The sequence below is a fragment of the Oryx dammah genome, unplaced genomic scaffold (genome assembly GCF_014754425.2).
Source record: "Oryx dammah isolate SB20612 unplaced genomic scaffold, SCBI_Odam_1.1 HiC_scaffold_27, whole genome shotgun sequence".
Lineage (NCBI taxonomy): Eukaryota > Metazoa > Chordata > Mammalia > Artiodactyla > Bovidae > Oryx > Oryx dammah.
This window is the reverse complement of record NW_024070211.1, coordinates 42,122,667-42,148,842: the sequence shown is the minus strand read 5'-3', so window position 1 is coordinate 42,148,842 and position 26,176 is coordinate 42,122,667. Positions and strand designations below refer to the sequence as shown.

The 26,176-nt window shown below is 39.2% G+C and overlaps 1 protein-coding gene across 4 annotated transcripts in view; it reads left to right on the top strand.

The window, feature by feature from the left end:
- PARD3B (par-3 family cell polarity regulator beta) overlaps window positions 1-26,176 on the top strand; it is a 1,152,049-nt gene that overhangs the window by 811,550 nt on the left and 314,323 nt on the right. For 3 of the 4 annotated variants that reach the window (XM_040228721.1, XM_040228724.1, XM_040228725.1), the window contains exons 17-19: window positions 8-214; window positions 424-501; window positions 945-1,182. In XM_040228721.1, the coding sequence (XP_040084655.1) occupies window positions 8-214; window positions 424-501; window positions 945-1,182 (523 nt within the window). The remainder of the gene's footprint in view (window positions 1-7; window positions 215-423; window positions 502-944; window positions 1,183-26,176) is intronic. The other variant, XM_040228723.1, reaches the window with a different exon arrangement.

Below are 26,176 nucleotides of genomic sequence, written 5' to 3'. Positions count from 1 at the left end.
TTTCCAGATTCTCCAAGCAAAGATTTTGGTCCAACTCTGGGTTTGAAAAAGTCCAGCTCCTTGGAGAGCCTACAGACCGCAGTTGCCGAGGTCAGGAAGAATGAACTTCCCTTCCACCGGCCTCGGCCACACATGGTCCGTGGCCGGGGCTGCAACGAGAGCTTCCGAGCAGCCATTGACAAATCTTATGATGGACCTGAAGAGTTAGAAGCCGGTAGGGCAACACGCTTGCTGAAATGGTTTCTTCCTCTCGTTATTATCAGCGAATCATAGGCACAAATGGGTGCTTAACTACAGGGAAAAATGATTTAAGGATCACAATTATATTTTTGATATTAAAAGTAATTCATTTTCCTGATATGTTTTGCCCTTTGGCTTAATGAACGTGGAATTGGATAATGCAATATGCAATTTATTTTACAGGGCAACCACTGAAGAATTATTCTCCTTCAATTTCCTACAAGGACCAACTGTCATTTACCCTTAGGGTAGCAGCGCTAAGTATGCATTTCTTGACATTCTTATTCAAGTCATTAGATTCAGCCTCAACCCAAGGACTGACTGCATTAATTGCATTGAAACAGCCGGGTTATAGCTGCACTCAGAAACTTCTGGAAATAAACTCACCCTGTTTGTTTCCCAGCATGTCGGCATTCTGAGCTGATCAAGGTTAACAAGCTGCTTTCAGAGAGATCAGCGTTTCAGCCCATATCAAACCTTTTATACTCCTGGCTAAGCAACGAGTGTCCCCCACTCCCAACAGCAAAAGCCTTGCGTAGCCAGATTTAGGCAGTTGTCTCTGCAAAGGGTACATGTAGCCACGTGGCAGGATAGAATTCCTGAGTGCTTTGATTTGTTCTTCTATGTTTTATCTTTACTTGAAATACTGACAGGAGCCCCTGACTATGTGCATTGATTTTTTTTTTTTTTTTCCTCTTGTGCAGATGGTCTGTCTGATAGGAGCTCTCACTCTGGCCAAGGAGCTCTGAATTGTGAATCTGCACCTCAGGGGAACTCTGAGCTAGAAAATGCAGAAAATAAAGCCAGGAAAGTCAAAAAAACGAAAGAAAAGGAGAAGAAGAAGGAAAAGGGCAAATTAAAAGTCAAGGAGAAAAAGCAGAAAGAGGGAAATGAAGATCCAGAAAGGAAAATAAAGAAGAAGGGATTTGGTGCCATGCTAAGGTAGGGACCTGCTTTGGAAGGCAAAGTTGGGTTACTTTGCTTTGGTTTGGTTTTTTTTCCCTGCTGGTGAAACTACTCATTTGTGTTCACTCAAAAAAAAAAAAAAAATGGCGAGCTTTCCTTCCTTTTCAACTAGATGCCTAAAAATCTTTTTTTAATTGAAGCATACTTGGTTTACATTGTCGTGTTAATTTCTGCTGTACAACAAAGTGATTCAGTTATAAAAGAAGAATATATATATACACACACAGAGACATATATGCACATTCTTTTCCACTATGGTTTAGCACAGGATATTGAATGTTATTCCCTCTGCTGTATAGTAGTACATTGTTGTTTACCGTTCTCTGTATAACGGTTTGTATTCACTAACCCCAAACTCCCAGTCCATCTTTTTCCCACCCTCCCTCATCCTTGGCAATAGCAAGGATGTATATGAGTAACAGACTATATGTATAGGAGTCTGTTTCTGTCCCATAGATGAATTCATTTGTGTCATATTTTAGATTCCACATATACATGATGTCATATATCTGTCTCTCACTTTCTGACATGCCCCTTTTAGTATGATAATCTCTAGTTCTAGCCATGTTGCTGCAAATGGCATTATTTCATTCTTTTTTTATGGCTGAGTAATGTTCCATTGTGTATACATAACACATCTTCTTTATCCATGCATTTGTCAAAGGACATTTCGGTTGTTTTCATTCTTGGCTATTGTGAATAATGCTGCTGTGAATATAGAGGTGCATATATCTTTATGAATTATAATTTTGAATAGATATATGCCCAGGAATGGGATTGCTGGATCATATGTAGATGCTTAAAAACCTTAACTGGTGATTTTGCATGCTCCTTTTCTGCAAAGGCAGAAGGAGCCTTCTTGGTTGGCTTCTGACACTGGTGATGGCAGGAAGCTGCCATAAAAATGTCAAATACAAGTCAAGACTTGCTGGAGGCATGGGTAGTGCCCAGAGACTTTGGTACCAATGCATTATTTGAGTAAAGAAAATGCTTCTTTGTCAACATAGGGAAAGCAAGAGGTAAAGGAGTCTTTTAACTGTGACCTCTAGAATACAAGCTTTGAATTAGAGATGGCAGGGTAGATGAACCATACCCCACTCCCACTCCATCCCCAGTGATTCCAGGTGTGTCCATGGTCAGGTCTGTGGGCACATCAGCCATCACCTACAGAGGTGCCGTGGTGTAGTGGAGAGGTCATTGCATCTGGCATCAGAGGGCCTTCATCTGAACGCATCACCTTCCTACACAAACTGCTGGGCATCACACACATTAAGTACCATCATACACATTAAGGCTCCTTGAGCCTTGCTTTCCTCAGTTTCAGAATAAGACTGGTCCGCTGTTGTCTAACTCAGTGAGACTGTAAGACGAGATGTCACAGGCAGCCAGTCTATTGACTAGGCATGGCTCAGCAGGGTGCAATCAGAAAACAACTTTATTTCTTCTCCAACACTACCTTCACATATGCCGTGTTTATGCTGTCAAGATGTCCACAATTTGATGAAGAAGCACCTCTTTCCATTACTGCCTTTACTTCTATAATTTCCCATCAAAGAAAATCTCAATCTCTACCCTTCTGTTCCATGGGCTGAAGATGAGTCATGGGATGTGATGGTTGATGGGCCAGTTTTGCATCTCTTATTAAACCCTTAAGAGATGTCTTTCTTGAGAATGCTGAGTGGTATTTGTCATCAGATGTTCTCAGTTAAGGATCTTCAACTGAAATTTTAGTGAAACAGAAAGTTCCATTCCATATCTGTTATTCATATATATATATACTCTCTCTCTCCCTCTCTTTCTCCCTGTTTGTGTGTGTACGTGTGTGTGTGTGTGTGTGTATACGTACATGTGACCTTGAAACTGCAAAGTGACATTTAGGGACACACATAATCTAGACACCAGTGGACAAATCTCTAAAAAACCCTTGTTTTCCCTGATGGTTTCTATGGTTTTATATATCCATTTACCAATTAAAATGTTAAACTTGCCCTTATTCTGGGTAACTATCATGACTGCTACTAGATAATCATCCTTGATGATAATGATAATACAGAACTGTAGTATATTCAGATGAGAATCACCTTTGCAGTTGTGAGTTCAGAGATTAAAAATGCAGACTGTATTTATCACTCTGATGCCAACCCTGGCTTCTGTGCTTTCTCTCTAGGTAACATTGGGCAAGTTACTTAATCTCTTTCTGTGTCATCTAAAAAATGGGAGTAACAATAAAATCTACCATTGGTGGTGGTGGTTTAGTCGCTAAGTCGTGTCCGACTCTTGTGACCCTGTGGACTGTAGCCTGCCAGGCTTCTCTGTCCATGGGATTTTCCAGGCAAGGATACTGGAGTGGATTACCATTTCCTTCTCCAGGGGATCTTCTCAACCCAGGGATCAAACCCAGAAATCTAACCCAGGTCTCCTGCATTGCAGGCAGTTATAGCTGCTTAATTATATGTAACTTGCTTAGAACAGTGCCTGGCAAGCAACAAACATTCAATAAATGTTAATTATCACAGTAAGTAGAATAATGGCTTCCCTAAAGATGGTCATGTCCCAATTTCTAGTACCTGTGAGAATGTTATATTGCCTGGCAAAGGAGAATTGAGGTTGCAGGTAGAATTGAGTTTTCTGTTCAGCTGTTAAGATAAGGAGATTATCCTGAACTCCCCCCAGTAGGTATATGGCAAGAACAAGGGGTCTTAAAAGTGGAAGAGGAAGGGCTTCCCCAGTGATACAATGGATGGGAATCCACCTGCCAGTTCAGGAGACATGGGTTCAATCCGTGTTCTGGGAAGATCCCATGTGCTGCAGAGCATCTAAGCCCACACACTGAGCATGAGCTCCAGAGCCCGGGAGCCACAACTACTGAAGGTCAGCACCTGGAGCCCATGCTCTGCAACAAGAGAAGCCACTGCAATGAGAAGCCCGCATACAGCAACTAGGGAAAATGCCCGTGCAGCAACAAAGTTTCAGCACAGCCAAAATTAAACAGATAAAAAAAATTTAAAAGAAGATGTGAGTGTAGAAGAAAGATACAGAGAAGTGCAACATGTAGCTGGAGGGACTGTGAGCCAAGGACTGTGGGCAGCCTCTAGAAGGTGGGAAGGGCAGAGCGATGGATTCTCTCTGCAGAACTTCCAAACGTAGCCTGCCAACCCATTAATTTCGGCCCATTTTTGTTGTTTAAGCCACTCAGTATATGGCAGTTTTTGCAGCATCAGTAGAAAAGCATATTGCTATTATCATAATTATTAATACTTCTACAATATTAATTTATAAGGTTAAAAAATCCTCTTTAAAGTGCTAAAGAAAAATACTGTAAAGATTTAACTACAGTAGTCTGTAAATAGAAAAACTATTATAGCTTCACATATCCAATTTTCTAGAATATTACTAAATTAAACTTTAACTCCGTATTTTATTTCACATGATGTGATTTGGCAGGTTCATACTCCATTGCCCAGAATACAGAGCTGGCTCTTCACGTCGTCCAATGTTTGCTGTGTTTTCCTCTGATAGAAATCACAGGTCCTAGGTTCTTGAGACATCTAGCAATTCAGATTTTATTTCCTTGCCCGATTTTAGAAAAATTAAGATCTGAAAGGTGGCGTTTGATTTTATCTCTGGTGTAAAAATAGCAACTGTTTTCCGTAGCCTTTTGCATCCGAGTTTGTGAGCATATTGGAGATGCTGCTACATGCACATTTTCAACAACAAAGAACACAAAAGCTGTTACCATTAGCCAACAGACTTTGCTTTAACTCTCATCTGCTGCTCAGATGCTATTGACTTAGTTACTTATTAAAAAAAAAATTGATTGCTCTAAGAATCTCGAGGAGTTAGATATGTGGTTTAAATATGTATTATTTTTTTTCCAGTATCTGCATTTCAGACACCCTCCTGAACATAGGGCTTTAGTATAGATTGTGTGGCTGTGCCGTGCACAATGATACTTGGCCAAGGGCGTGAGCAGGGACCAAATTTCTGCCTCCTTGTCCTTTCCTCGCCACACATCATGGAAGTGTAATTGTGGTAGTGGTAGCTTTCCTCTTGCTTGTGTAAAGTTAAGTGCCGTGTGCTTTTCTGCTATTCTCTGGTTGCTTTGTGTTGACGCCATGTAATAGCACAGTTTAGCTCAGTTAACTTAACCTATTCCTATCATTTTGAAAAAATTATGGGCGATCTCATAAACTCATATCTTGATATGTATTGTTCAGCTCCAGTATACTTTGTTGATTTCAGAATTACTTCCTTGCAGATTCACCTATGGCTCTTACATGGGCTATGACTTATTGTGGGAAAATATACAGCTTAAGAAGCTACCAATTTTGGTAGTTTCCCTCTATACTCTGTTTTACCTGCTGTAGAAAGAGAATTTTAGAGGATCAAGCTGCTTACATTTTTTTCATTTTGTGTTTCTTGTATTCTTCATGGCACTACCTGCAGAAAAGACCACCAGTGGCTCCTTGCAACCAAAGGGTGAAGTTCAAAACCCCTCAATAAACAACCTCATAGCTATCAGCCCTATTCCACCTTCCTAGGGTCTAACAGATATTTTCTAAGCACTAAAAACATATATATATATATATACATATATATATATATATATATATATATATATATATATATATATATCTCCTTTGGCTAAGAAAATCTTGCCCTGTTTATAGTAAAAACCCAAAGTCAGTCCTTGATTTCTTAATTATTTAATAAGCTTGTCAATCCTCATATTCTTGAAACTGAATTCTGTCAGTTTAATTGTGTTTGAAATCCATTCCTTTCCATCATAGCCACTATCATCTCCTCTTGGTATTATAGACCACTCACTTTAAAAGCCTTCAGATGGTCAGCTTGTTCTGGACCTAAATGAAAAGGTTTAATGTCCATCAAGTACCTTCTTCTGTACCATTGGTGTGCCCAGGAAACTTTTTTGATGGATTAACAAAGAACAAAGAGCAAAACCTGCCACTAAGAATTTCATTTCTGTTTTTTAATATTTTGCCCATATTCATTTGATCAGTAACATTGTTGAATGCCTCCTCTTTGTCAAAAGCATTCATAATTATTCTTCACTTACATAACCACCATTTAATAAGGGCCTTCTTTGCATCAGACTTCCCTGATGCAAACAGAGACCTGTAATGCGAGAGACCTGGGTTCCATCCCTGGGTCAGGAAGATCCCTTGGAGAAGGGAATGGCAACCCACTCTAGTATTCTTGCCTGGAGAATTCCATGGACAGAGAAGCCTGGCAGGATACAGTCCATGGGATGCAACTGAGCAACCAACATTTTCACTTGCATCAGGCACTGTTCTAGGCACTGGGCATACAGCGATAAATCGCTTCTTTAATGGTACTTTTTTTATCTTCACAAGGGAGGGAAGAATCAGAGACTTTTTAATTTCTTGTGGTGAGTTTAAATCAAAATGAATAAAACATCATACAACATGTGAACTGCCTGTAACAGTGAATTTCCCAGGGAGTGATGGGATGTTTGCCTAGGATACATACAACTTGAAAGAATCAGCAGTTAATTTATATGGTACTGAACAAGATTTCCAGGCCATGGCTCTTGTGGAATTTATATCCATGTGAGGGAGAGAAGAGTGAACAACTCACTCAAAATCACTGAGATTATTTCAGGCTGTAGTAGGTGCTAAGAAAAAGGTAAAATCAGAGGAAATGGTATCATTGCACCCTCAGCAACTGTCTACCAGCCTGACAGAGTGTGCACCTGCCCAGGCCACACTGAATTTCCAGCAGCTACATTATCAGAACTTAGCACACCAGGGTACTCATGCCAGATCACTTATGCCTGCTTTTTTTTCTTTCTTTCTTTCTTTCTTTTTTTTTTTTGTAGCATATGAGCATGGGAAGATTATTTTTAAACCAATTTCACAGAAAGCTGTAACAGAGAGTCAACCCAAATTGTATCTGTTTTAGTACATTTAAAAATATGATAACTGAAGTATCATTTTGAAGGTGATGATACTTCATACCTGATATAAACATTTTGAAGGCACATGGTCTGTGATCTGAATGGTGAACTTGATTTGTAGCTGTTTATATTAACTTTGTTTCTCCCAGCCCACCAGTTGGATATTTTTTTATTATTTCGTCTTAACCCAGCTAATGCAGGTATACACTGGTTTAGTTTCTACAACAAAAATCCTAAATCATGAACCCTAATGACAAAGGTATTTTTTAGAACACAGAGGAAAAACTTTTATTTTAAGCTTTGCAAATGGGAAAGCATCTGTTTCATCCATTTTATACCAAAATAGACTACAAGCATGCCTTGTTTTATTGTACTTTACTTATTTTGCTTTGGAGATATTGTAATTTTTACAAATTGAAGGTTTGTGACAACCCTGCATTGAGCAAGTCTATCAGTGCCATTTTTCAAATAGCATTTGCTCAGTTCATTTCTTTGTGTCACATTTCCATCATTCGTGCAATAGTTCAGGCTTTTTCATTATTTATCTGTTATGGTGATCTCTAATGATCGTTAGCCTATTTTAGCACTTAAGTTTTTTTTTTTTTTTGCATCCTGAGACCAACGTTGAATGGAGTATGGGTTCCTCCCTAGAGTTTTGGGGAATAAGTTTCATTGTGATTAGGACTTGAAAGAATATGTGACTTCCTAACATGTACCACTCATTTCAGCTTAAATTTACACTGTCAACCTCTTCTTGGAATATACCTGAAAGAAAATGTAACTAGAATTGCTTCAGATGTATTATTTTCCCTGATAAATGAAATTATCTGTTTCTTTCTTTTTTTTGCTGTCAATATCCCTTTTATTTTTTATTATTTTTAACTTTTATTTTTATTTATTTTTTATTTTTTTATTTTTTTTTATTTTACTTTACAATTCTGTATTGGTTTTGCCATACATTGACATGAATCCACCACGGGTGTACATGCGTTCCCAAACATGAACCCCCCTCCCACCCCCCTCCCCACAACATCTCTCTGGGTCATCCCCGCGTACCAGCCCCAAGCGTGCCATATCCTGCATCGGACATAGACTGGCAATTCGATTCTTACATGATATTATACGTTTCAATGCCATTCTCCCAAATCATCCCACCCTCTCCCTCTCCCACTGAGTCCAAAAGTCCACTATACACATCTGTGTCTTTTTTGCTGTCCTGCATACAGGGTTATCATTGCCATCTTTCTAAATTCCATATATATGTGTTAGTATACTATATTGGTGTTTTTCTTTCTGGCTTACTTCACTCTGTATAATCGGCTCCAGTTTCATCCATCTCATCAGGACTGATTCAAATGTATTCTTTTTAACGGCTGAGTAATACTCCATTGTGTATATGTACCACAGCTTTCTTATCCATTCATCTGCTGATGGACATCTAGGTTGTTTCCATATATATTTTAATTAAGTATATTTTAATTAAGATGTGAATTGTGTCTTAGACATAATGCTATTGCACATTTAATAGACCACAGTATGCTATAAGCAGGGCTTCCCTGATAGCTCAGTTGGTAAAGAATCCACCTGCAATGCAGGAGACCCCGTTCAATTCCTAGGTCGGGAAGATCCACTGGAGAAGGGATAGGTTACACACTCCAGTATTTCTGGGCTTCCCTTGTGGCTCAGCTGGTAAAGAATCCGCCTACAATGTAGGAGACCTGGGTTGGGAAGGCTACCCACTCCAATATTCTGGCCTAGAGAATTCCATGGACTGTATAGTCCATGGGGTCGCAAAGAGTCAAACAAGACTGAGTGACTTTCATTTTACTTTCACTTTCATACTATAAACATAACTTTTATATGCCCTGGGAAGCCAAAAAAGTTGTGTGACTTGTTTTAATGTGATATCTTGCCGTAATCTGGAACCAAACCCACAATATCTGCCTGTAAATATCTTACTGAAACTAGGGAAGCTCTATATTATGACATCTGCTGTGAATTATTTAAAAGAGAATACTCCTACACACATACACACACACACACACACAAATACACAGACACCCTCGTCCACCACCACAAACAACCCATACATCACCGCCATCAAATTAATTCTTAACTGAGTTGAAAATCTGCCAGTTACAAGCTCTGTGGCCTTCATTAATCCCTTGGAGTCTCAGTCTACTCATAAGTAAACTGGGGATAATAATGTATACTCTCTGAATTGTTGTGAAATTTAAGTTCAGCAGTTTCTGTGAGCAAAACACTCAGTATGGTTCCTGGCCTAGTAGATTTCCTTTCTTGTCTTCCATCAAGGGACCAAACCTCAGAGAGCCAACCCTCAGATATTGCCTTTCACTTGTAACCCACTAAATTTTGCTTTGATTTTTCTCTTTCCCTCTAATTGCTGTTGTGCATTTCAGGCGGACATGATGTCTTAAGCCTGGACAGTTTCATGTGGGAAACTCTAAGAAGTAATGATAAAACTGAAATCATTCACTCATTTATATTTTATAAACTTTGGGTCACCCCCTTCTAAATGTAACCATTAACTATTTTCAAAGGTTATTTCATCTCTTAATGATGAATAACTTCATACCAAATTAAATCAGCAAAACTTTCTATCGCTAAATACAAATAGAAAATGAACTCAGATGGAGAATAATTTTTTGTTTTGTTTTGCTTTCTTTTTTTTATTTTTTCTTTGTCCAGTATTTCAGACCAGAATGTATGGATGGGTTTCAGACTTGATATTCTTAATGCATGGCTCAGAGTTATTTCATTGGACTGCCTTGGAAGTTGTCTTAGAATACATGACCCATAAAGATACATTTTGACGTGATTTTTAAATTAGGTTAGATAGACTGAATACTTAAGTCTCCAGGGAGCATGACATACCTGTCATCCTTTCTTCTCCTTACCTTGATCCCATAATGGCTGTTACAGGTCTCGTGTACAATAACTGTAATGCACTCGTGCCTGTCATTACCTCTTTCCATGTAGTGGTTGTGAAGTGTCTGGTTATCCCTGCAACTTTATGGGTGTGAAGGGTAACCTAGCTTATGCAGCCAGGCCAGGGAAATTGTTACAGTCATTTCCCCAAAGGCAAAAGGCCCACTACAGACTAGCGTTAAGGTACTTGGTTTCATGAAGTAGAAGCCAGTTGGAAACAAGAAATTTCAGATGAAAAATGAAAGCCAGAGTAGGTCAAAGTTCATAATTCAGCTTCCAGCCGGATATAGAAATACATTGAAAACACAGAGATTTGTACATCAGGGTAAAATGGCTGCATATATTAAATCTGAAAGAAATATAGGACTGTGACAAAAAAAATAAATAAATAAATTTGCATGTCAAAGGCTACTCCTGGTACAGCCATCCATTCTCCTCCAAGGCTCTCTTTGATTGCTGATTGCCGAGGGAAAGAAATAGAAGCTGAAAGCACATTGGAATGTGGTTAGGCTCACTTTTTGCCTCTTTGGTAACTGAATTTTCTCACCTCACCATCCATCTTAAATTATTTAAGTTTCTTTTCCACAGTATGAGCCATGAATATTTCGTTTCTTGGTTTGTTAATTTGCCAATTTTCCTTTGAGCTAAGTGCCCCAGTAATTTTAATTTTTCATTCAAGTTGGGAAGACCAATGACCCCTTTTTTTTTCATTATTACTATCACAGGCGTAGATGCAGAATGCTCCTTTTTATGGCCAGCAATGTTGAGCCCATAATGGAATTGCAAAATAGAGAATATAATATACTGATATTGACTTCCATTAGACCCAGTGGTGTGATAGCTGATAATATTTATATATTTATGTATCATACATCCTAGCTTTTGTTCGTTTGCAACTAAGCACCAGAGAGGGAAATTAGCATCATAATATGAGTAGATTGTGAACAGGAGAATACAAAGAATTGGAGAGGGAGTCTTTATGAGTAGGGTAAGTGATATAAGATGATGAAAAGAAATGCAAGAATGGTACCTAAAAACTATAGGTGAAATTTGGATCAAACACATTTAGGACTGCTTGGTCAGCATTTATTTCTTATCTAAAAGACGACCCAGAGACAGACAGGCTACTCCTCTGATAGACTGAGTTCAGACAAGTGAATTGCTATGGTACCCAGCATGCAGAGTTTGTTCAGTGTCTTGACTTTAATAATTTTTTTTTGACTGTCAAGTCTGTCTGCAAATGTTTGTCATTCTTTTCTTCTGGGGGAGGGGCTGAGTATGTGTTCAGTGGAGGAGTGAGGGGCATTGATAGAGTTCATTAGTATAAACGTGCACGGGTAGCTGGTTTTCAGACTCATTTTAAAAGCTGATTGCTGTTCATCGTCTTCCCCTCCTACCCTATGTAAGTTTGATTACTTGGTAGTTCTGTTTATGGCTGTCCAAGGCAAGATGATTTTCTCATACATATCACAATAAAAAATGATCAGGTAGAATGTCAACCAAAAGGCTACTTGTTTAATTAGGGTTCCCTTCTCCTCTTAATGTGCATGCATAGCTCCCATTAACGTTAATGTGAATTACAAAAGAGTACTGAAGAAGAAAAGGCTGTTTACCTCCGTCCTTCTCTTGGATAATGAGGTTTAGATTTGTTAACAGATCCGAACAAAGTCCAGTGGAAAAAAAAATTGGCTTAACTTTTAAAGAAATTGATATGCTAAAAAGAACTTTCACAAGCACTAAAGTGGAAGCTACACATTAATAAACAAACTTCATTAGCATCTAAGGTGAAATATAATCATTTAAAATGCTGGATTAATAAAATGCAAAGGATTTCCTAATGGACTCATTTGCATACTCATATTAAATAACTAATAAAACATATTAACAACAGTTTTATTCATGTATATAAACACTGGTAAGTTCCTCGTTGAGATTTTATTTGCTAATTTGCTTTGTACCATGTCCAGCACAATGTCATGTCCTTGTAGGATGTTTACTTAATACTATTAGATAATGACATGTATAGATTTAATCATTTGCATGGAGGAAAAATGGAATTAGTTCTTTACTTAGCACCTTTTATCTGAGCACCTCAATGTGATTTACTAACATCCATCTTCCAGATGGATGGCAAGCAGTAAAGAATGAGACTGGAGAAGTGAGACACCCGACCTGGAGACAGACTTTGAACTGATAACAATACCAAGACCCCTCTTGATCACTGCTTCTATTGTATTAGCATTTAAACATTCGTTGACACCAGCCATAATTCTGTGTATACTTTCATACACATGAGATATACAAGTATTATTAGGTTCCACATCTAGAACTATCATCTTCAGTTCAGCTCAATTCAGTTGCTCAGTCGTGTCCGACTCTTTGCGACCCCATGAATCACAGCACATCAGGCCTCCCTGTCCATCACCATCTCCCGGAGTTCACTCAGACTCACGTCCATCGAGTCTGTGATGCCATCCAGCCATCTCATCCTCCGTCGTCCCCTTCTCCTCCTGCCCCCAGTCTCTCCCAGCATCAGAGTCTTTTCCAATGAGTCAACCCTTCACATGGGGTGGCCAAAGTACTGGAGTTTCAGCTTTAGCATCATTCCCTCCAAAGAACACCCAGGGCTGATCTCCTTCAGAATGGACTGGTTGGATCTCCTTGCAGTCCAAGGGACTCTCAAGAGTCTTCTCCAACACCACAGTTCAAAAGCATCAATTCTTTGGCGCTCAGCCTTCTTCACAGTCCAACTCTCACATCCATACAAACCACTGGAAAAACCATAGCCTTGACTAGACAGACCTTAGTCGGCAAAGTAATGTCTCTGCTTTTGAATATGCTATCTAGGTTGGTCATAACTTTTCTTCCAAGGAGTAAGCATCTTTTAATTTCATGGCTGCAGTCACCATCTGCAGTGATTTTGGAGCCAAAAAAAATAAAGTCTGACACTGTTTCCACTGTTTCCCCATCTATTTCCCATGAAGTGATGGGACCGGATGCCATGATCTTCGTTTTCTGAATGTTGAGCTGCTAAATAGCATCCACCAGAATTTTGGAGACAGTCCAGTTTTGTTTCTCCAGCTAGCTGCTGGTCATTTCTGCACGGTGGCCCAGCCTCACCTCAGCTTTAGCATGTCTGAAATCCATTTCATCATTCACGCATCTAAGTCACAAGTTCATCCTGACTCCCTTGATTCTGTCTGAGATCCTGCCAGGAATCCCATGACATCCGGGATGCCTCCCTCTTCCTATTCCCATTCTTCCATCATCCAGCAATCCTGTTGATACTTACAAAATGCTCTCTCTTCCATTTGGGTCTCTTTGTTTTTTCTTTTTCCATTTCTACTGCCATACTCTAATTACCATGTTTGTTTTCTATGATTAGACTGCTTCCATAGATGCCTAACCAATTTGCATGCTTTCTTCCTTTCTTCATTCCAGTTCATCCCAGGCATGACCACCAATCAGTCATTCATTCAGTTTTCAGATAGTCAATGAACACCTTGTGCCCTCAAATGTAATATAGAACAGTGGCAAAGAGCAGAGCCTCCAGAATCATTCTGTTTAGGTTCAAATCCCAGCTCCATTTCTTTCAACAACTACCTAACCACTCTGCACTTCAATCTTCTCCTTTGTGTGATGATTCCCAATTATCCAGTAATTCTCAAAAATCCAGCTGTACTCTAGAGTCATCAACAGAGCTTGTTAAAGTTATGAATCACTGGACTTCATCATCAGAGATTCTGATTCATTAGGTCTAGACTAGGACCTGGGATTCCCTGATGTTTCTTTTGCATCCAACCCCAGGAACCTCCATTTGGGAACTACTGACTCATTAAAATAAAATTAGTTTGGCATTCAGTAGCCTCTATATTCTTATTCCAATTGCTTTTTTTTTTCTATTAAAAATTTTTGGCCACCCTGAATGGCCTGCAGTGCAGTGGAAGGGAAGAGTCTTAACCACTGGACTGCCAAGGATGTCCCTCCAGTTTATTTTTCTATCATTGATTTTTCTTGTTGCTTTCTGCAAACTCACTCCTCCAGCCAGATTACTCACTATTACCCTCAAACAAGCTTTATGGAGCCCTGAGTTGCCCCCCTCTCTTGAGCTGATTCCTGTTCCTTCTCTCTGAGTCCCCCCAGGCCTCTGAACACACCTTCAGCCCCATTTCCACAGTCCTTCTTTGACCTGCGTGTCTCTCTTTCTCATCAATACTTTTATAGTTCGTGTCTCCTCATTTAGTACGTCCCATAGGCTGACTCAGCTTTTAGTTTGGGTTTTACACATTTGTCTCATGTCCTCAGTGGGATTGTAAATTCCTTTAAACAAACGGACTTTCTCATCATACTTTTCACAGTGTTGGCCTTTAATAAGCTTGTGCTGATTGGCTGGCTATATGATGTGCTAATTAGAGCAGACTTATTTGAATATTAATGTGTAGTGCCCTTCAGTCATTCTAGATAATAGTAGTGAAAATAATAAAAATAGTGGAAGTGGTCCAAAAATAAGAAAGAGGGCAAACTGTATTAGGAGTTTTGTTTTGTTTTGTTTTGTTTTTTTTAATTTCTCCTTGAAGTAAAGGTTGAAGGATCAGTTAACTGGTAATAATAACCAGCTGTTCACCATCGCCACTGAGGACAGGGCTAGAGATGCTGAGCCAAAATCACTATCAGAAAAAAACATGAGGTTAGATATAAAAAAAGAATATGATCGTTAAGCACTGGAATGAGGTTTCTGAATAGGTTATGGAATTGACCTCCCTAACAGTAGGAAAGATGAATATCCATCTAAAATGGTATGAAAAAATTAGCCAATCAGTTCATTACTTTAGTGTCTATTAAATGTTACTCTGGGGAAATTCAGAAAAAGATATACAACATGAACCCTTTACTTAAACTTACCATCTAATTAAGATAACCTATAAATATGAAATTACTAGCAATGAAAATAGGATTTAAAATTAAAAGCCAAATTGTGAAGCTAGGATCATAGTTGTGGTTCGAATTCAGATGTATACCCTCGAACCCCTGTCTACCTCTCCATTCCTAAAAAACCAAACCCAAGCCTTTTTTTAATAAATAAGTTTTGAGCATATCTTTCCAAACTGATTTTTTAGGTTGAGTGGAGCAGTCCCCAATCTTTTTTGAAATAATTTATTCAATGCTATTGACCAAGCAACAATAAGGAACACAACAAACATGTTGAAAGTAAGCAACCAATCTGTTATTTCTTTTCTTTCCTGAGATTTCTTTCATTCATACAACAAATATTGATTGTCAAATGAGTGTTGTTTTCAGTTTGAAGATAACGACAGTAAACAAGTCAGATATATTCTCTTGCTACACTTTCCTTAAAGTGTGGAAGGGTTTTATTAAAGTGACCTAAACTTCACTAAACTCCTTTTAAATAACCAGAGCATCCCTGAATCCCATAAAATTGCGGTTAAAACATTTGCAGTGTACTTAGTAAAAATATTGAAAATGAGATGTCTCAATATCTAAACTTAGCTTTCTTGAATGGAAGATTTTCTCTGCCTGGGAGATATGTACTTTTTGTTGTTGTTCAGTCACTAAGTCATGTCCAGTTATTTGTGACCCCATTGACTGAAGCATACCAGGCTTCCCTATCCTTCACCGTTTCCTGGAGCTTGCTCAAACTCATGCCCATCAACTCAGTGAAGCCATCCAACCATCTCATCCTCTGTGGTCTCCTTCTCTGCCTGCCTTCAATCATTCCCAGCATCAGGGTCTATTTGTCATGTATATTTGCAATACATGTATAAATTATCATTGTGATCTTCAACTACTTGACTGTCAGCTGAAAATAATTAAAATATATGTCTGTAGACTTAAACAGATAAAGATTGAAATCTGAAAAGTCGGTTTCACAGGTGAATTGGAGGAAATAGCCCAAGACTGTAAACCTTTACCTTGCCGAAGCAGGAAATCTAATTAGAGACAAACAGAAAAATTTGGCCTTTAAACATTTTCATGCTCAGTGTGTTATTTGGTCTGTGTTGGGGTGTCCAGGTCATTCTAGTTTGAGCACTGAGAAACCCATCCCAGGGAATCTCCTCATTTTAAGCAAATTGGGTGAGTGGATCACCCTAGTTTGCATTCCCATTAGATCTGGTGATCCTCACTTCCCTCCCTCGCTTTTGTTTACGTGCCGCTAGGTAGTCATAACATAGTGAGAGTTGGACCATAAAGAAAGCTGAGCACTGAAGAATTGATTCTTTTGAAATGTAGTGGTGGAGAAGACTATCATGAGTCCCTTGGACAGCAAGGAGATCAAACCAGTCAATCCTAAAGGAAATCAACCCTGAATATTCATTGGAAAGACTAATGCTGAAGCTGAAGCTGTAATATTTTGGCCACCTGATATGAAGAACTGACTCCTTAGAAAAGACCCTGATGCTGGGAAAGATTGAAGGCAGGAGGAGAATGGGACGACAGAGGATGAGAAAGTTGGATCGTATCACCACCTCGATGGACATGAGTTTGAGCAAGCTCCAGGAGTCGGTGATGGACAAGGAGGCCTGGCATGCTGCAGTCCATGGAGTCACAAAGTCAGACACAACTGAGCGACTGAACTGAACTAAACTGATGTAGTCATAAAAGTTCTTTGAAAAGCAAAACTGAAAAGTAATTTTAATACTACTAATTTAAAATATTTATGCTACAAATAGAATATGTATATAAGAGCAAAAGCTATAAAAGAAAACTTGAGTGTACTCTTCCATTGTCTTAGTTTTTTTGTACTTGTCTATATCTGAGCCTCTCTCTAGTCTCCTAAGGCTTTCTTAGTATCTGAAAAAAAGCCATTTAGCTCCAGAAATCAAAGTAGAAATGTTTCAGCAGAGAATGACTAAAAGCAGCACCCCACGTACCCACAAAAGAATTCTTTAAACTATTATGTAATTCAAGACTCAAGAGAAAGCTGGAGGGTACATCGACCAGAAATAACGGTTTGCAACTGTGATTGCTGACAAAATCACCAGTGAACAGTAAAAACCCTAATTCTGGGGTTTTGGTATTAGTTCCTCCCATTGATAGGTTTCTTCTCCCCCAGGGACTGTAATTTTCCACTTTAAATTTGAACTCTAGTCAATGTATAGTAGAAAATCAATAACATGGATTTGTTCTGCCTCCCTTTTTGCCTCCTGGAATTTTCAGAGTATGTGAAGCAAGAGGTTTTATGATGAAGATGAACTGTAAAATGAAAGTGGTGACTTTGACCAATAGTCTAGACTTTTGACCAAGACACATGACCCTAGACTACCCATCTCCTCCATGCTTCTGCCATTCCCTCTTTATCCCCACTCTTCCAGGGTATTTAATGTCCACTGTGATATGATTACTGACGCATTTTTGTAAAGACTTTCTAGCAAATTAATTGGAGTTTGCTATGTAGATATCTTCCTATTTATTCTTCCTTCTCCATTTACTTTTGTTTTACTACTTTTAGTTGCAACTTTCTCCCCCAAGTTATGACTTGAGTAGAGAGAAGTAAAGGAAGAAACTCAAAACAACACAAGCATAATCCATAAACCTAAGCATTCATATATACAGATGATCGTTTTTGCATTGTTAAAAATTAGCAAGATTGCCAAGGAACCTCGGCAGCAAATATACAGATGTGGGGACCCAGTAGGTTGCCCTCACTTCCTCAGGCAGATTTAGCTCCTTACCTTGACAGTTTGACTCCTTTGGTCAGCCTTCTGAAGCCAGCTCACCCAGCTCCTTTTCAATCTCAACATGCTCAGGCCACACTTTGTGGAAAAGTCTGATTATTCTGGACTTGCCTTGGAACTGGCCTGGAACATCTTGGTGGTTTCCACTGGTCTTGTATCATCTTGAGCACGAAAGCCACCTCTTAAGAACTGTTCTTTTCCCTGTACCTCTGCCTTTACTTCATTCTCCCTCTCTTTGTCTTTCCTTCATGTCTTCTCATAAAGGTAACCCAGATCTCAGGTCCTTGTCTCCTGAATAAAACCCAGAAATAGGTTATCAGCAGTCTTTCCCCCGACCCTGGTCAGCTTTGTGTAATTGCTCTTCACTTTGGGTTTCCAGGAGCCCCACCACAGAACTTAGTAAACTATGGAGCTCTGAGGAGCTATGACTTTTAAATGAAGTGCCACCTTCCTACCAAGATAACTTTACTCTGGAGTCTGCCTGGTAGCACTGCCTCATACCTGCCTGGTAGCACCACCTCACACCTTTGGTGCTGTATAGAGCCCATGGCCTGATGGGATTCCAACCCCATCATCTTAGACATCCCTGGTATAATGAAACTTAGTGTCTCTGACAGGTCACACCCACAACACTAGCTCCTGGCTCCATCTTCAGCCTCATATGTCTAGTTACACAATATTTCTTCTTTGAATCTTTGGCATCTTATCTGACTTTTGCGAATTCATCTGTCATTTGCTTTCCTCACTGCGATTGTTATGCCAGGCTCGCTCTGCTCGCTGCATGACAGGCCAATGAATCCGAGAGATGAGGTATTGAGGCAAGGAAGAGACTAATCAGGGATCCAGCAGACCAAGAAGATGGCAGGCTAGTGCCTCAAAGTAACCATCTTATTGGGGTATGGATGCCAGGTTCTTTTATAGACCAGAGAGAAAAAAGCAATGAGGAACTAAAGTCAAAAGGCCGAATAGAGAGGGAGAGGCAGTGAGGAGGTAAAGTGAAAGGGTCTTCAGTCTTGCAAAACATCTCCAAGGGAATGGCCAGCCTTTGGAAGAGGTGTGTTAATCTCTTCTATTCACAGGTGGGCAGGGACAAACTATCTCTCCAGGAGCTGAACAAAGGCACTTTAGTTTACAGTCAAGCAGAGGGGCAGTTTTTTCCAGGCAAGCCAGTGAGTATGATTATAATAGTAAAAGCAACAAAAAGCAGGTCAAAGAAACAGTTTGCAGCATGGAGTCAGAATTGGCTGCCTCACTGCAACACCATGCTGCTGATGAAGTGGTCTATTAAGGCACAGTCCTAGACTAGTTGGCTGACCTGTCTAAGGCAGCCTCTGTGCCTTTGTGTCATTCATCCAGCCCTTATTCATCCTGGTTAGTGGGACTGTATCTGATCCCCAGTTAAACAATGACCGTAGAGTATTGGGCATATCTGACATCAGATTTGCTATTTCTTACTGCCTAGATCATTATACGCATTCAACAATAGGTTCCTGAGTTAATTCTTGACTCTAAGAAATCCATTCTAAAAATAGTAACTAACAGTTTCTACTTACAGAGGCTTTCTGAATTTCATAGACTGACTTAATTTTGAAATGACAATTGATACATTTTTCTCTTGTCTTTTTTTAAATCAAAACTTCAGATAGTAATACTGAGAGAGAGAAACAAATCCTTTACATACTGGACTCTCTAACAGAAGTAACTCTTCATTTTGGGGATACAGGTTAAACCTGCTGATAAGCTCTACTCTTAAGTTTTGCATTTTCAATGTTAAACTTTAAATTTATCATGTTTTATTCCAAAAGAGATGTATCAGCATAAAGAGAAATAGTGGTAGGTTATAGGATGTAATAGAAATTCTAGTAGACTGTTTAACAATAATATGGCAGTCAGATACTATTTTAATCAGTATTGTCATTAACGACTATCAATAGTGAGGATAAGATGTTCTTTGTGAATTATGATTTATGGCTGGAGCAGTCACACTGAAGTATATTTATTTTATAATATAGAGACATTGATTAAATGCACATAGCATCTCAAATACAGTTGACATTTTAAGTCAGAATTATTACAGACACACAGCCATTCATTTAAGCTGTTGCTTTAAAAATGTGTCTCAACTGATTGTTAATGGAAGAAAGTCTAGCTAGGCCAATATTTCAATAAGTTGATCCTTTATTTTACTGACATACATGGCCGGGGGGAGATTTTTCTCCTTTGGGCAATGATATTATTTTGTTTTATCTGGTGGATAGGTCACCAGATGAAAATAGTCCCTTATATATATATACACATGAGTTCAAGGTTGCTCAGAAAGCTTTTTCTTACTAGGATAAAGTAATTTGGGGTTTTCTTTCCATAATTCTCCCTTCTCTCTCTGAAAAATCTTTCCTTCTAGCCTTACCAACCTGCTTGGGAAGTGAGTCTTAAATAATTGATGACAGCTGAGCTGAAACATTAATATCGTTTAAGGATGATGGTTTTTGTAATGTATATTGCTACATGTTGCCAGTAAACCAGCGATTTTAAACAACGTAAGTGTTTGAGTACTGATTGTTGATTTACAAGATCGAGCCAATAGTACATGTGTCTCAGAGCATCCTTATATACTAAGTCTATAAATTCTTTGATCCACTTTCTCATCTTTTTAAATTCAGAAATTACTTACATTTTTAAACTCATTATAAAATAGTTTTAGACCTAGAGAAATGTTACAAAATATAAAGGGTTCTTATGTACTTTTCATCTAGATTCCTTTCCTCGGATGTTATTTTTCTCTCTCTGTATGGATATGTGTACAGAGACAAGCATGCATTCCTTTTTTTTTTTTCTGAATAATCTGTAAGTATATGAAAACCTGATACCCTTTTTCCCCTAAAAGACTTAGAAGTTAGTACTGTATCATTCTATCATTTTAATGCTGTATTTGAGAAGAGTAAAGAGCTGGCCTTGCTTCAACCTCAAATCAGTGAAATTAGAAGTTATAAAATTTTAAAGTGCTGATTGCAAATAGGATTATAAGTTTAAAAAAAACTTCATTGTGTGTGTGTGTGTGTGTGTGTTTCCTGTGGACACCATCTAATCTAAAAACCTAAATTAAGTGAGTGTCCACTAAATGCATACACATTTCCAAGAGTGAAATGTCTTTTACAATTAAGGAAACTTCAAAAGTAAAACATCTGCAAAAAGGTACAAATATCTCATCCTTATGATGAGGACTCATTAACTACTGAATTTAGCACAATGTGCGTGAATGAGATGGTAAATAGGAAAATGTCCTGCTGATTATTACTAAAACCGTGCTGCAAAAGGATTCTTAGAAATCCAATACCATCTTTTCCTCAGACTTTTTATCCTTTCCATTTTGCTGCAGATAACGTATTGATAAGACTGGAGGGGATCCTGGGGAAGCGATACAGCACCAGTCTGATCACCTAGGGCTTTTCTTACACATATCTGGGTATTTGATTTTGAAAACAAAAATATCCAAAGATAAATGTCATATTGTCACACGAGTGTATGTTCCTCAGTTCTTTGTCTCGTCACAACAAAGATTTGGAGAGACAGACATTAAAGCCCCTCGGCGTGTCACAGCTCTCAGGTCTTGGATAGACCGTGTTATAGCTCTCAGGTCTCGAATGGACCGTGTTATAGCTCTTAGACAAATCAGTGTTACAGCTCAGTGTTACAGCTCTATTTTATTTAGAAGATAGCAGGAAAATCCATCTTCGAGGCGTGAGGGCACATCGATCCAAAGACACAAGGAGAAGAGCGCCCCAGCACGCGGGAGAGAGAGAGGAAGAGCACATGCACACGGGAGAGAAAGAGAGGGAGAAAGTGCTTTGGCTCCTCCTTTTATATGTTTTTTCCTCCACCTGGGCCTGTGCTATGCAAATTGGGCTTAGCCAGGAGTGCTGTTTGTTCTACCTGAAGTCTTCACTCTGGTCCTCGGACCTTCCTTTGACCTTCCTTGTTTTTTAGCCACTGCCATTTTGGACTCCTTTTCCCTATTCTACCTACCTAACAGTATGATAGAGATAGTGAAGTTAAATTCATCCATACAGTTTACAATTTGCCTCATCAGGAATTGGCAATTGGAGAAATATGAGGTATTCTTCCAGTCTTTTTAATTACATTTGTTAGGTATTGGGGATCTTTAAATGGGAGAGACCACTCCAGGGGTATCTCACTTTAGTGAAGCTCTTGTGTCTTAAAACAGAAAGGGAGGCATAGTAATATCATTGTGGTGTAAAATAGATATAATACATAATATTGTAGAGAATATAGTATATAATATAGGTGTAACCGATAGCGGGTATTGGGATATACATCTGTTGAGAATCAGTACTTAAGAAAACTACAATTCCCTGAGCATTCAGTCCAGCTTTTACAGAAAATAAAGGAGCGATACCTGAGTATGTTCCTTACCACAGGTCTGTCCCTAAATTATAGGAATGTCATGATAACAGCCCTCCCCTGCACATGGCCACATATGGCTGAGTTTGTCCATATTGCTAAATGAAGACAGCTTGATTCTGGGTAAGACTGTTGCAGGAAGGAGGACCCCTTCCAGGGCCCGAAACTGGGCTCTTGTCTAACACTCGGAAATGAATTGTCCGAGGAAACACATGTGCTGACAAAGCAAGAGATTTTATTGGGAAAGGGCACCCGAGTGGAGAGCAGTAGCGTAAGGGAAACCAGGAGAACAGCTCTGCCACGTGGCTTGCAGTCTCATGCTTTATGGTGATGGGATTAGTTTCCGGTTGTCTTTAGCCAATCATTCTGACTCAAGAGTCCTTCCTGGTGGTGCACGCCTTGTTCAGCCAAGATGAATGCCGGAGAGAAGGATTCTGGAAGGTGGGCAGACATGCGGTGTCTCATTTTGACTTTTCCCGACCTATTCCGGTTGGTGGAGGCTTATTAGTTCCATGTTCCTTACCAGGACCTCCTGTCGTAAAACAGTTCATGCCAATAGTTACTATGGTGCCTGGCCAGGGTGGGCAGTTTCTATCAGTGTGCTTCCCCTAACAAGACCATAAAGGATCAAATAGTGTAAACACTCTACAAAATCTCTTTTTCTTTCTTTATGTCAGTCAGGATGTAATTAGAGCAGCTGAAATCTACTGTGTTCTTCTTGTATGTCTTCAAATGTCTATGCCCCAAATATCTTACAGGTGAAAGATATTGCAACTTTATGAAGCACTTTTAAACTTTTAGCCAAAAAGTAGTTTGTATCACTAGTATCTTTTTTTTTTTTTAAGTTTTTAAAAATAAAATTGGTAGGTTGCATTATAAGTAATTTATAAAAATTCATATGTCTTGTTTTACTCTATAGGTTAACTATATCAAGTTTAATGGTAAAGAATTTCCAGAATGTTAATTAACATGGGGAACCCACATGCCATGACACAGTGTTTATGAAGCACATATTGAGTGAAACTTCTAAGGCACAGTCCTTCAAGGACTGTGCAAAATTTTTACTGTAAATGAGTGACTATAGTTTTGTGGAGGAAGGATCCATATTTTCCTTCTGATTCTCAGACAGGTCTGTTACACAAACAAACAAATAAACAACCAAAAACTGAAAACTACTTTATAATGGAGTGCAACCTCTGCAGAGCCATCTATATTTCTGCCTGACAAGTGGCTGACAGTCTTACTTCTACTTGCTGACTCCGTTTACTAATATATTCAACACCTAGTTGGATACAACTATCATTGCAATAGGAATGCAACCCTCTGTAAAGAATTATTAGATATAGAGTGTTCCTCTCAGCACTTTTTCTATCCCAGAGACCTCCTCCAGATGGATCCAGGTTGGAGATGATCACCTAAGTGCAGCATCATGGGAAGCAATATTTCACTATGGAGGGGAGTTTCTTAATGAACTTCTCCTTTCTAGTACTACAGTAGTTCCTCAGTATCTATTAAGGATTGATTCCAGGCCCCATGGGGCTTCCCAGGTGGCACTAGTGGTAAAGAACCTGCCTGCCAGCGCAGGAGACGTAGGTCAATCCCTGGGTCAGGAAGATCCCCCGGAAGAGGCATGGCAGCCCACTCCAATATTATTGCCTAGAGAATCCCATGGACAGAGGAGCCTGATGGGCTACAGTTCATAGCGTGGCAAAGAGTCGGACATGACTGAAGCAATTGAGCACAGACTCACCGGTCCCCATGCCAAATACCCAAATCTGCAGATGCTCAAGTCCCTTATAGAAAATGGTGCAGTATTTGTACATAACCTATCTGCATTCTCCTTTATACTTTAAATCACCTTCAGATTACTTGAAGGGGTTCCCTGGTAGCTCAGTGTTAAAGAATCTGCTTGCCAATGCAAGAGACATGGGTTTGATACCTGGGTCAGAAAAAACCCCTGGAGAAGGAAATGGCAACCCATTCCAGTATTCTTGCCTAGGAAATTCCACAGACTGAGGAACTTGTTGGGCTATAGTCCAAGGGATCCCAAAAGAGTTGGACACAACCTAGCGATTAAGCAGCAATAACAAGATTACTTAAAATACCAAAAAACAATGAAAATGCTTTATAAATAGTTGTAAGTGAAATGTAAACGCTATGCAAATGGTTACCTGCTTAGCAAATTCAAGTTTTGTTTCTTGATACTTTCTAGAACTTTTTTTCCAAATATTTTCCATCCATATGGTTGGATCTGCAAATATGGAACCCATGGATGCAGAGGGTACTCTCTAGCTATGTTCCATTAAGTACAAACCAAATATAGCTCTGCTCAATCTAACCAAGAAATGACTCTTTTTAGTTAGGATGCCCTATGTTTGTATTTTCCTGTGCTTTTTAGCTGAAGTCTCCTCTCTGCTGTCACAACTCAGACCAAGAAAATTTCGATTTTGTTTAGGCAGCCCGTTGTGTGTCCTACTACTGGGACCGTAGTCCTCCTTTTCTGAGGGTCTTTACAATGTTTATTAGAACTAGGCTTAAATTCATACTTGGCGATTAGATGTTGCTGTATCACAAAATACACTCCAAACTGAAAAGTGACTATCTGGAGCCTGCAAAGCTACAAAATAAATTTTTCTATTATTGTATTAGTTCTGTACGTTTAAAATCTTTAACATTAATGTGATTAAAATAAGTGCTTGTGATAAATAGAATGTATAGATAAAGTTTACCAATATAACTTAAATGTTTTTATTGTTCAGTCACTAAGTTGTGTCCCACTGTTTGTGACCCCATGAACTGCAGCATACCAGGCTTCCTTGCCTTTCATTATCTCCTGGAGTTTGCTCAAACTCATGTCCATTGAGTCAGTGATGCTGTCTAACCATATATCCTCTGCCGCTCTCTTCTCTTCTTGCCTTCAATCTTTCCCGATAGCAGGGTCTTTTCCAATGAGTTGGCCCTTCATATCAGGTGGCCAAAGTATTGGAGCTTCAGCATCAGCAGCAGTCTTTCCAATGGATATTCAAGGTTGATTTCCTTTAAGATTGACTGGTTTGATCTCCTTACTGTCCAAGAAACTCTCAAGGGTCTTCTCCAATACCACAGTTCAAAAGCATCAGTTCTTTGGCACTCATTTTTCCTTATGGCCGGACTCTCACATCTGTACATGACTACTGAAAAAACCATAGCATTGACTATGTATGTGTTCAATTGCTTGATCTGTCCAACTCTTTGCGACCCCATGGACTGTAGCTCATCACCCTCCTCTGTCCATGAAATTTTTCAGGCAGAAATACTGGAGTGGTTTGCCATGACCTCCCTCATGGGATCTCCCCAACCCAGGGGTCAAACAACGTCTCCTGCATTGCTGGCGGATTCTTTACCACTGAGCCACATGGCTTTGACTAGACGGACCTTTGGCAACAAAGTGATATATCTGCTTATTAATATACTGTTGTTTGTCATAGCTTTTCTTCCAAGGAACAAGCCTCTTTTAATTTTTTGGCTGCAGTCACTGTCCACAGTGATTTTAGAGCCCAGGAAAATAAAATCTGTCACTGTTTCCACTTTTTCCCCATCTACTTACCCTGAAGTTATGGGAACAGATGCTGTGATCTTTGTTTTTTGAATGTTGAGTTTCAAGCCAGCTTTTTCACTCTCCTCTTTCACCTTCCTCAAGAGGCTCTTTAGTTCCTCTTTGCTTTCTGCCATTAGAGAGAGATCATCTGCATATCTGAAGTTGATATTTCTCCCGGCAGTCTTGATTCCAGCTTGTGCTTCATCCAGCTTAGCATTTTGCATGATGTACTCTAGCTTGGCAGGGTACAGTCCATGGGGTCGCAAAGAATTGGACACAGCTGAGGGACTAACACACACACACACACACTGCATAGAGTTTAAATAAGTAGGTGACAATATACAGCCTTGATGTACTCCTTTATCAGTTTTGAACCCGTGCAATTTTCCATGT